At 39.5% G+C, this 12,431-nt stretch overlaps 1 protein-coding gene across 3 annotated transcripts in view; it reads left to right on the plus strand.

Annotated features, from left to right (window-relative positions):
• LOC311429967 (complement C4-A-like) overlaps positions 1-12,106 on the plus strand; it is a 56,363-nt gene extending 44,257 nt beyond the window's left edge. For all 3 annotated transcript variants that reach the window (XM_084506275.1, XM_084506276.1, XM_084506274.1), the window contains 10 exons: positions 41-134; positions 820-991; positions 2,974-3,061; positions 3,640-3,714; positions 4,940-5,048; positions 6,067-6,156; positions 6,519-6,611; positions 7,378-7,461; positions 11,015-11,147; positions 11,757-12,106. In XM_084506275.1, coding sequence (XP_084362401.1) covers positions 41-134; positions 820-991; positions 2,974-3,061; positions 3,640-3,714; positions 4,940-5,048; positions 6,067-6,156; positions 6,519-6,611; positions 7,378-7,461; positions 11,015-11,147; positions 11,757-11,895 — 1,077 coding nt within the window. In that variant the 3' untranslated portion in view covers positions 11,896-12,106. The remainder of the gene's footprint in view (positions 1-40; positions 135-819; positions 992-2,973; positions 3,062-3,639; positions 3,715-4,939; positions 5,049-6,066; positions 6,157-6,518; positions 6,612-7,377; positions 7,462-11,014; positions 11,148-11,756) is intronic.
• The last annotated feature ends 325 nt before the right edge of the window (positions 12,107-12,431 follow it).

Below are 12,431 nucleotides of genomic sequence, written 5' to 3' on the forward strand. Positions count from 1 at the left end.
AAAATTTTTAATGGGTTTGATGGTTGTGCTTTTGTCTTAGGTCTTGAAAATGTACTGGTCATCTGAGGTGAAAAACAACATATGTAATGACCTGATTTTGACAGTGGAAATGGAAGGGAGGGTTAAGTATGCTGGTGAGTGAAAAGAGATGTGGTTGAGTATCAAAGGAGATGTGTTTGACCAAGTGATAATAATAATGAATGGTTTTCCAGACTCAGAGAGTGGGAATAAATTTGAATAGTTAAATAGCTCTCTGAGTGATTGTGGGTGCAGAGGGTACCTAATAGATACATTGGTACTATCAGTAACTCTTCTGTTGCTGGGAGGAGAGGGGGGATAAACTCCCATCATGGTGTTCCTGGCTGCCATGCAGGGAAAGTTCAGCTTAGCTCTTTGGCTAATGGAGACCTACCAAGTGGTCTTAAAATATTCTTTGGGGCAGGTCTGTTTTAGACATTTTCATATGAGCAAGGCTATATTTTCCTTTCCCTGAAGTGTAGAATCATCCCCTCTGCCTATGTCTGCATTTTTTTTTTTTCTGTTTGAATAGGTAAACTTTTGAGACAGGGATTGTAGTTTATATATAAATGTATGGCCCAAACTCCATTCTTAGCTAGATCTGCTTGTTCTTACTATAATTATCCCTCATATTTTAACTTTGGACTGATTAGAAATACTGAGACGGTGTACCACAAACTTTTATAAAGCCCATGGAGATGGCATGACTGCCCACTTGTATTTATCATTATACAAAAAGGAATCAAATTAGCAGTTCCTCAGTCAAATATATGCATGGCTGATTGTGTTTATCACCTCCAGATTCTATATACTCTGAGGAATACTATAATTATGAAGACTCTCCTGCTGCAGACGACAGTACATATGATGAGCCCCTGTCTAAAATAGACTGGTTTGATATCCGCAGCAGAACAAAAAGGGATGTGGTCTCTCCCAGTACAGAAGAATCTCTGCAATACAAAGTCTGTGTCAGGTAGGTTTGGAGATCAAGCCTTCGTTAAGAGATATATTCATTTTTATTTGCAGTTTTTCTTGGTTGCCCTCTTCATATTCATGAGCTCAGCATTCCACCTGGCAACCTGGCAGGTACACATGCATGGTGAATCTACATCCTCAATTCCAGTTTCCATACAGTGTAGGGTTAGAGAGTTTATGTAGACCTCAAACACCCATTGCAGTTTATGCCTCGACAGACTCATTGATGATGACTCGTTCTCTGGGGAGACTGAATTTTCTGGCTACCTAATCATTTGAAAGAAGCCATTTATTATGAGAAGAGAGCCAGGCTCTTTTCAGTGATGCCCAGTGACAGATCAAGAGGCAATGGGCACAAAATCACAGAATCACCGAATCACAGAATTTCTAGGTTGGAAGAGACCTCCAAGATCACCTAGTCCAACCTCTGACCTAAGACTAACAGTCCCCACCAAACCATATCCCTAAGCTCTACATCTAAACGTCTTTTAAAGACTTCCAGGGATGGTGACTCCACCACTTCCCTGGGCAGCCTGTTCCAACGTCTAACAACCCTTTCGGTAAAGAAGTTCTTCCTAAGATCCAACCTAAAACTCCCCTGGCACAACTTAAGCCCATTCCCCCTCATCCTGTCATCAGGCACAGTTTCCATCTAAACTTCAAGAAGCATTTCTCTACTGTGTAGGTGATAAAGCACTGGAATAGGTTTTCCAAAGAGGTTGTGGAGTCTCCTTTCTTGGAGGTCTTTAAAAGTCATATGGATATGGTCCTGGGCAACTTGCTATAGATGTCTCTGCTTGAGCAAGGGGGTCAGATGAGATGACTTCTAGTGGTCCCTTCCCACCTCAACCATTCTGTGATTAATAAAGTAGATACAATTGGAAAACAGTAATAATACATTTACAGAGGTTTTGTTGTTGTTGTTGTTGTTGTTTGGTTGGTTGGTTTTTGAGAGAGATGCTATTATTTCCTTCATGGTTGCACTCTTGCCTCATAAAAAAGAAAAGATATCTACTACTATGTGGGGGAGGAGAGAAGGCAGAAGTGGTATCCTGTTGGTATGGAAGTCAAGAAAAGGCAAGGAAAGAAATTCTCCAAACTCAGGAAAGAACTCTTTGGAAAGAAATTCTCCAGTGCAGAGTAACACTGGAACTTGCTCCCTCTCACAGTTTGGCAGGGTTTGCAGAAGCCCAAAGTAGTATCTGCCCTGAGTTCACCTTCTAGAGAGGAGCAGAGTGGTGGAACATTTTGTTCACCAGAAGAATTTAGCTTTTCCATTGACTTTTGTCAGAGCCTCAGAAGCAGTTTTTTTTATCCCTCTTCCTAGACAGTGACAAGAACTTCCCCAGACAGGGCAGGACTGGAATTACTCCAATTCCCAAGCTTCTCTCTTCTTGGTTAACCGTGCATTCAGTGAACTGTCTGCTGGTTGAAGCATTATTTTTCTCATTCGTCACTATGAAACATCTAAAACATCTATCAACTATCAAATCCACGGTTCAGAAAGAGATACTGAGTGCTAGGGCAAGGCTTAAAATAAGATTCTGACTTTGAAGAGTAAGAGCAGTATAAATTTAACTTATAAGAAATTTAACAAGCCACTTTCCTAGCTCCTCCTCTCTTTACATAATGAAAAACAGACACTTTACAAGTGCTGTTTACCTTCCCTGTCTTTCTTCAACCGTATTTTTATGGTGGGATAAACAGTACTTTGAAGGTGATTGTTTCTGTCTATCAGCTATTAAAAAAAAAAAAAAAAAAAAAAAAAAAAAAAAAGCCTAGGTGAGAGACGTGTTTTGTATGACCATTTGACTAGTTTAGGTGAGTAATTTTGCCTCATGACTCTTAATGAGGCAAAAATAACAATCAACTTCAGACTGGATTTTTGTCTCACACTTAGCAAACCTGAAGAACTAAACTTTCCAAACAAAGCTGGCAGTTCTGTGCAGATGTTCACTGTTGCTGGTATTCCTTATAAAGGTCCACAGGTTCCAATCCACCAAAGATGTCCCTGGTCGATCTCTCTCTGCTGAGTGGCTTGGAGCCTGACACAAAGGAACTTGAACAGGTGAGAAACGCATTTTTTGTGGAATCCTTTATAGCCTTTTCTATATATATTTTGTCTTCATAAATATTTCCAAAGTCCATGGAATAATCAGAGTAAAACAGATTTTGGATATTCTTGTTTTGAAAATGTGATGAGCATGAAAATGTGATGAGCAGAGTTCAGCCTTTATTTCTGTGAAGTAGAAATTAGGGCATGTCTTTGGATGGCATTTAAATATTTTCCTGTCTTTACACATATTGCCATCCCCACTAGCAATAATCTCATACAGCACATCAGCATGGTGTCTCCTGTGCTTACAAGAGGGGTGTTAAAAATGTCTTTCAGAAGGAGGGAAATGAAGCAGTGAAGGCAGCTAGAGGTGTATTTTTTTTTATTTTTTTTTTATGAGACATGCCGGTTTGATGGAGGTTTGTCCAGGTTTCTGCTTTCAGGTACTGTTTCTTTTAGGGTAGAAGAAAGAAGGCAGAATAAAACAAACACTTGAACAAAGCAAAACAGAATACAGAGGATGATAGCAATTGTGCTACTGTTCTGTTAGGTTTTTGTTCTGATATTGTTTCTTTGTTGTTTTCCTGCAGTTGGTAACATCTTCAGACAAATACATTCAGCACTTTGAGTATAAGGAAGGAAAGGTTTTACTCTACTTTGGTGAGGTAAACAAACCCAATGGTTTTCTGTTTCGCTATTTCAGTTTTGTTTTGCTTTGTTTTTAAACCTTACCATCATTGTTTTTCACACTGCATTACCTTCCCGTGACTTTTGCCATATATTATTATTCAATAGTTCAGTTCATATGGAGTAGGAAAGGGAAAGATGCACCTTCATCCCCTCCATTTCCATGTTATGGATGATATAGTCTGTGTTTCAGGTTTGGGCTTCAGTCCCCAAAATGAGAACTCCTCTCTAGCCAGAAGAGTTGCCTTCATCCAAAATTAATGAAGCATTATTTGGTGGTCCTGAAAATTTGACTGGCATGTAAAGTTCAATATTTCTGGATCAAGAGCCATTCAGTAACAAACAGATGTGATCTTCAAACCGCCTAGTTTCTGTGTATACTGCCCTATGTTTTGGATTATGACTCCATCCTACTACACTCAATGATCCTGGTGGGTCCCTTCCAAATCAGGTATGATTGTATGGCAGCCAGGAGGGCCAACTGTACCCTGGGGTGCATCAGGCCCAGCACTGCCAGCCAGGCAAGGGAAGGGATTGTCCTGCTCTGCTCTGCGCTAGGCGGCCTCACCTCCAGCACTGTGTGCAGCTCTGGGTGCCACGGTGTAAGGAGGGCACAAAGGAGTGCCCAGAGGAGTGGCTGAGGTCCCTGGGTTTGCTCAGCCCAGAGCAGAGCAGGCTGAGGGGAGGCCTCATGGCGGCCTGCAGCTCCCTCACGAGGGGAGCGGAGGGGCAGGCGCTGAGCTCTGCTCTCTGGGGACAGCGACAGGACCCGAGGGAACGGCATGGAGCTGGGACAGGGGCGGGTCAGGCTGGGGGTTAGGGAAAGGATCTGCACCAAGAAGTTGGTTGGGCACTTGGACAGGCTCCCCAGGGCAGTGGTCATGGAAATGAGCCTGCCAGATTCAAGAAGTGTTTGAACAATGCTCTCACACATATGTTTACTTTTTAGGTAGTCCTGTGTTGGATTCAATGGTCCTGGTGGGTTCCTTCCAACTCAGGATATCCCATGATTTTATAATTCATAACATCTCCCAGTAAAATCATGGAAGAAAATGGCTTCTTCAGATTGAAGGCAGAGCTATCAGGATTAACTCACCAGTGCCATCAGAAACAAGCATTCAGTGGCTAGTATAGGCATAAATGAATAAGGAACTGACAGCAGATATTTTACTCATCACAGCTATTTTTTTTTTTTTTCTCCAGCTCACAACTGGACCAGATCCCGACTGTATAACATTTGGGGCAAAGCAAATTAATCCGATGGGCTTGGTTCAGCCAGCAAATGCAATCCTTTATGATTTTTACAATCCTGGTAAGGACAAAGAAAAAAAGATGTAACTTACCAAAGAGATACTCTCAAGAGCAAACTCCAGTCTATTGAAAAGTATTTTTAATGCCTTTTAGTGTTTTTAAAAACATGAAACCGTCTGACTTTGCTGAGAGTTAAAATAGCCTGTCTGAAATTATTAGTACCACAGTTGAAGATTATCTAAATTGAGATCTTTTAAGGAAGGGTCTGTTGTTGCAAATGGATTGGAAATAGAAACTTTTACACTTATGGATTTTTAAATAAGGTTTCCTGACATCTCGTTTCTCTTGGTATTATTAATTATGTTACATTCAGTTATCTTTTCGCTCAAGCTTTCTATACATGTAAGATAGGCAGCCTCAGAGGTTTGGCTTATGTATTGTGCTTCCTGGGCAACCAGTCTCATTACCCATTCAGAGAAGATTAAATGCAAATCATCCCCATTTGCCAGAATCATAAAAACAATATTTGAAAATTAGATCAAACCTCTGCTTTGCCTGAAGCTGAGGAATTCCTGACAATTTACACTGCTTAAAATTTGTTCATGCTGACTTTTTGGTCTAATGGCTATAGATACTAGGTTTAACCTATTAACTGGTTTAAAACTGGTAATCTAATCTCCTTCCTCTGATACAGTGCAGTGCTTATTGCTGCACTATTGCCAAAGGTGATTTTTTAAGATGGATGTTTTTCAGAGAAAAGAAAAAGAAAGGGGTGTGGGGTGGAGGAGGGTGGGGGGCAAGAGCACAACTTAAAAAACAAAAAACAAAACAAAACAAAACAACAAAAAAAAAAAAACAACAGAAACAGTAGCCCAGATTCTTGTCCAGCTGAAAGTCAAGGTGATCCCTCTACTGTAGGTGTTTAGGCTACAGGTCTTTGTGGTACAAGGTACATCTCATCCTTTAGTGCTCTGATTTGTCTGGACCAGGGAAAAGCTGGGCTGCAAATGTTAGAGCCTATTGCTTAGGCTCTTCCACCTGAGATATATAAGCCAATCCATTTTATTTCTTTTCCACAGACAGAAAGTGCAGTGTCTTCTACAATGCTCCCCAGCACAGCGCCATGCTTTCGAAGGTGTGTCAGGCCAATGCTTGCCAGTGTGCAGAAGGTAAGGAATGACTGAACATGCCAATTTAAAAGAAACATTAACATGAGAATTGTTATGCCCAGAAAGGACCAGTACATTTAGCCTAATGCATTACACAGGACACAAAGTGTCCTCTAGTATGCTTGGTACCAAACTGAAAACTTTTGTTCTGAAGATATGATTGTTTTGATAGTTTCATGTGATATATATAACCATATGTATATGTACATAAAAAAAAAGCACTCCATCACACTTCTAACAAAGTAATTCTGCTGTTTTATTTTGTTCTCTGTTGTAATGTTGAGTGGATGAGTGATTGTATGCTATATCTATCTAAATATCCATACCTGCAGAGACAGATACATTTATTTTCCTCATTCTAGGTCCCTGCCCAAGACAAAAATCTACTTTCAGTAAAACTGTAACAGAAAACTCACGTTTTAATTTTGTGTGCTACCAGCCTATTGCAGATTATGGTAAGGCATGAAAGACAATTGTTGATGTGTTTTAAAAACAATTAATTTAAAAAAAAAAATGAATAAATTTGAATCCTTGTATGCCTAAACCTTTCCTGAAATGAGTAGAGTTTCTGCATCTGGCCTGGGGGCTGAGAAGATGAAGTAAAGCCATCCAGGGGTGAAGGGGGAAAGTAAAGACGTCTGATAGCTGTAGTGGTATGTTGAAGAAGGAAAAGTAGATAACATTGCATTGCAGGGTTTAGAAAAGTCCAGTGGTGGGGATATCATTGACCCCATGATCTGTAATGTTTCAGAATGGAGATAGAGAGTAGTTTTTACAGTCAACATGCCATAGTTTAGCAGCTCCTTTTACAGAGTTAGGTGAATATTTTCTCTTTGGTTAATTTACCTTTCTGGCCTCTTCTTTGAGTGGAAAGTTAGAAACGCTACTGAAGGAAAACTGTTTCAGCAGCTTTGGTGACTTAGATATGATCATATCTAAGGATGGGGAAAAAAAGTGAGAACTGAATCACAAACTATCTTATTCTAAAAAGTATATATGCGAAGGGAATACAAGTCTAGAGGTTGATGATTTGTAGCTGCCTTTCTAAAAGTATATTAGATACACAGCATAACTATCTTGTTGTCTTTTATGATCTTATGGTTTGTGAATAGATGATATACTGACCTCCACATTGACATCTGGTGAAAGCATACCTATTTTTCAGTTCTGTATGTAACTTCATGTTTCTACCCAGACTCACAAAGTTGTTGTCTGTTGCAGTGTATGAGGTGGAGCTTCTCAACAGTACACAGAAGAATGTTTTTGATTATTATGAGGTCAAAATTGAGAGAATCCTTAAAGCCTGTAAGTATCAAAATGTTTGGCTCCTTTAGTTCACCTTTAGGAAAATGTTGATTAAATGCTAACCAGCAGTAGTCATACAGGTGTCTTCTCTTGCTGCCAGAAGTACAATCAAATATATTTATACATTAAGCCTGAAAGTAGACTGATTTCTTGAAAGACTCCAAGGTTGCTTTGGTTCACATTGTGCAGCAATCCCAGAGCACGTGACCTTCACTCCTTTCAAATGAAACTAATCCAGAAGATACATTACAGCTGCATTCAGTCCCTGGCTCCAAATTGGAGCTAGTCTAAAGTAAACCCTCCAAGAAACATGTGGATATTATGTCCTTTGCATCAATTATTTCACTCTGTAGACTGCTGATCCACATTTTTTTCTACTGTAGAAGTACCCAGTAGCTTCTGTTTTGATATGGGATGAATGCTTGAAGTACTCAGTTTGTTACTCAGTTGATCACTAAGCACTTGCAACCCTCGCAGAACAGGCTAAGACTTGTCCACAGCAACTTGCCAGTATTGGATGACTTGAAACCAATGAACACAGAAAAACCTCCAGGACATTGATTTAATAATTGAGATAACAAAAGAAGCAGCCTTTCTCTTCATTTCTTAGGTTGCAGTGTAAATATTTACACAGCTCTCAGAAAATGTCCTTTTGGAGACGTGCCTTCCCAGCTGTCTCTGTGTGAATGCTATTTTATCAGCATCATCAGTGAACACTGATATTCTTCAAAACTATTTCTGGGGAGGCTGTCAGATGATTTCTCAGACTTCATTCCACCAAGCCATCATGTGGTTGTCAGTTTTGAGTTTGGCAGACAGAGACTGTCTTTAAAGAACAACTTTAAATGTTTCAAAATCTTCACTGCCTTGAACAGAATTATTATTTCACTTCCTTGATCTTTACCCAGAGGGTTGGTGATATCATCCAGTCCTTTACAGCACACAATGTGATCTGTGCACCACATCCAGTTACTATCAGAAAACCAGGTCCATACTTCATGTGTCCAGAGATAGCATTGGTGATACCCAGGGCTTTCCATATGCAGGGACATCATAATATAATTTAGTGATCAAAACACTGGTTTGGGGAGTTTACAATACCATGATGGAAAATTTAATTAATCCCCCTGCAATACCTACAGACTCTAAAGCACTTAGAGTTCTGGGTCTCACTGCATTTGTTCTTGCAACTCATGGGCAAGTGCTGGAAAGATTTTCCTTCTTGACACTTGAAAGAGATTTCCTTTGAATCTGAAATTGAACAGAAGAGGTGACTTCTCACATTCCCACTTTCTTCTTTAAAATACTCCTTGGTTTGTGTGGTATGAGGCAGCTTATGAGCATCAGTGGGTTATGAAGATTTTCAACAGGGTTGGGAAAGACTGGGAAGTGGCATTAAGCCATGATGATGAAGGAAAAGCAAGATGTTGTGTCCAAATCAGCTCATCACTGAATTGAATTGTTATATTCTGTATTTTCTTTGACTGTTTTGAGTGAGGCTTGTCTTTGTTGCCATCATCAAGGGCAGATGAGAATTAGCACATGAATTCTCATTTTCTGGACTCCGGGCATTATTTTAGTAAGAATCCTTGCAGATAAAAGTTGCTTTAGAAGAGAGATGGAAAAACTCATTTGTGTTTTGGAGTCAGCAAAAGAGAAGGAGCACTCCCTGGATTATTTTGATTATTAAAAGAATAACTGCATGTGTTTTAGATTACTAATGTTTATGCTTTCCTTTGAGTCCTTTATGGGAAAAGTATGGCAAATACACAACAGCACAGAATCTTTTTTTTTCTTTTTTTCTATTTGTTTGTTTGTTTGTTTGTTTGTTTACCATTATGCTTTCTAAAGCTTGAAGTAATTTTTCCATACATTCTGCTTGGAAAGTTTTTGTTTATTTGTTTTTAAATTGGAGATTGAAAATTGCAAATTACATAACTGTTAAAGTAACAGCTCAAAGGCCTACGATCCTCAGAGTCTGAATTCTGTCAGGACATTTGTGAAGCAAACAAAATGAGAAGTACCATGGTAATTTAAACACAATGAACCCGAGGCAAAACATTATAATTTTCTCAAGTATTTCTGATCCGTCTTTGCATCCCTTTATGTTCTTTGAACAAAATGAAAATTCAGTACGCCATGTAGAACAGGAACAACAGAAAGATCATTATATGAGAAAATCTACAGTACTGAATTATTCTTTGGAAATATGCAAATGTAAAGCAGCATACAGTACTGAAAACTGACTTTTCTCTGGCCTATAAGTACCATATGTAAAATTAATTCAAGTTTTAACTAGGAAATTGATATGGTTCTTAGTGCTAGGTTTCACAGTTCAATGCTCTATGTCAAATTCTCTGAAATCTTATTAGTGTTAAAATATTTTTTATTCTTCAGGGTTTTATTCTCTTCCTAGGATTTCATTTTGAATACTAAACTTTTCATACCTGTAATACAATACTTTGGATAGAGGAGGCTGCACAAGTTTGTTAGCTGATAGATGATAGTGTTTTACCTGCAATCTAATCTGTTTTGTCATTGGATTGGTCACCACCATTGTGCATGATGCTTTGCGTTATGGTTAGAGAGAATGTGGGAAATAGTCAGGCACTGGGACAGGTTGCCCAGGGAGGTGGTAGAGTCACCGTCCCTGGGGGTGTTCAAGGAAAGGTTGCATGTGGTGCATAGGGACATGGTTTAGTGGGTGACATTGGCAGTAGGGTGATGGTTGGACCAGATGATCTTGAAGGCCTCTTCCCACCCTAATGATTCTATGATTCTAAATTAATGTACTGATGTTATCTGCTTCTTTTTGTTTATTTTGTTTTGTTTTGTTTTGTTTTTCAAAAAACTTTGGGAACTTTGTAAGGACTTTGTAAGCTGGTATTCTAGCCAAAAAATGCAGTATCCTCATGACCTATGTTAGCTTGTTGAATAAGTATCTTTCCAGCTCTCGTGTCATTGCACTAATGGGGTGTGCAGCTCTTGAAAGAATAATCATCTGGGCCAGAATCCAGACCACAATCTTCTAAGGCATTTTAATGTGGAGATCTCTAAGTACATGTCCTATAGAACAGCTTCAGGAGGAACAGCACAGGGGTTAAATCAGTGAAATTCAGCACATTAAGTAGTGTGAGTTTTTAAAACTACCTGCTGCATTGTTGAACCACAAGTCACTTGAATTTAGTTTGCTAGCTCTTAAGACCACTATAAACCTGAGCAATCTGAAATATAGTATGTTTTCTTTTTTCTTTTGACTTTTTTTTTTCAATCTCTAAGATTTAAAGAAACCCAATAAGATTTGAAAGATCTCTATAGCAAAAGCTGCTTCAATAACTATTAAGGAGCTTAAGACATCCAGCAAAGAAAAAAATGACATGCTTTTAGCTGGGTAATGTTAGTATGTCTTACTACAGCATGGCCATTTACTCCCAAATGAGATATAATCTTGGTTTAACAATGGAGTAAATACTCACAAAGGTTTGTGTCCTGTGGGCTATGGTTCTGCTCTTTATCATGAAATTTTATGGATTTTTCTCTTCTCATGTCACAGCTGCTGATGAAAGCATCCAAGTGGGTGCCCATCGACAGTTCCTAAAACGCTCCACTTGCAGGCTAAACATGGTACCTGGCAAACGATACCTTCTCATGGGGAAAGATGGGCAAACTGTTGATTGCAATGACAAGTAAGTGCATAGTTCCTGAGCCACAAGAGTGCTATCACGAATCAAAATGGTACTCAAACTATTAAAATGCCTCCAGAAAGCAAAAGGAGGGACAGATTTCTCAGGGACTAACTCCGCTGCCTTTACTAAAATGTGGTGTACCACTCCATAATCAAAAGGGCAACTGTGAGGAACAGCTGAGCCACGCAAAACTAGAGACTATGTCTAAAAGGAGCCCTCAAAGTTTTCTACGTCATGAGTGCAGCTCATTATTCTCCTTTCTCATTTTCACACTTGAGTGAAGAAAAAGGGAATTTATCTGAGGAGGAATTTAGTCTGCCTCTATTAAGCTTTTAGTGAGGAAGACATCTTAAATGTTTGATTTCCCTGCACAAAAGTGGAGAAAGGTAGTGCCTTTGAAACTTCAAGGAGGGAGACCACAGTCAACCAAATTGTAAGTGCCACTTCCTAAAATCTTAAAAGGTCCCACCAATATGAGTGCTTAAGTTAAGTGCACTTAAATTAAGTGCACCGCGGTGGAGGGAGGCAGCCTCACAAGGTTTATGCTTTCTAGTTGCTCCATGTCAGCAGTGATAACTGACCTCATTTATCCCTCCCTCTTGCACTCAGGATGCAGTACTTCCTTGACTCCCAAGCCTGGGTAGAGAAAATTCCAGACGACAGCGAGTGCCGCACCACCCTGCACCGGCAAGCCTGTGCTCACCTGCAGGAGTTCATGAGCAAGCATGACAACCTCTGCCTCTTCTGAAAGATTGCTCCGCTCCTCACATCCCACCCGTGTTACTGCAACTCAGCTCCTTCCTATTTTTTTCTTGCAAATCCTGTACATTGAAGAGGCACCTGAGACATGGCAGAGCTGCTTCTGTTGCTAGCTGTTCTTCTTCCAGTGGCATACTTGTTGAGTGGGACTTCTTCCTGTAGATGTATGTGCAAGGCTAATATAACAAAAATTACAGTTACTCTACTGGTTGTTGTGTTTTTTGTCCCTGACATGGGTGAAGAGGGAGAAGGAATTTCTGTCTCCCTGACCCATTACTCAATAGGGCAATTATCCTGCAGGGGATTAAATTAGTCTTTTTTTTTTTTTTTTTTTTTTTTTAAGCAGACAACTGTGCTTGAAAAGATGATTAATTTCCCTAAATGTTGTCACTGGATGATAAAGAGGCCAAAAAAATTTCGTGGGTCAAAAAGAAAACTGTGCATTCATGGGTTTACCAAGCACAGCCTGTGATATGATGAAAGAAAAGGGATACTAGTACTCACACTTCAGCACATCAGTTCATT

Source organism: Aythya ferina (genome assembly GCF_964211825.1).
Source record: "Aythya ferina genome assembly, chromosome: 1".
NCBI lineage: Eukaryota > Metazoa > Chordata > Aves > Anseriformes > Anatidae > Aythya > Aythya ferina.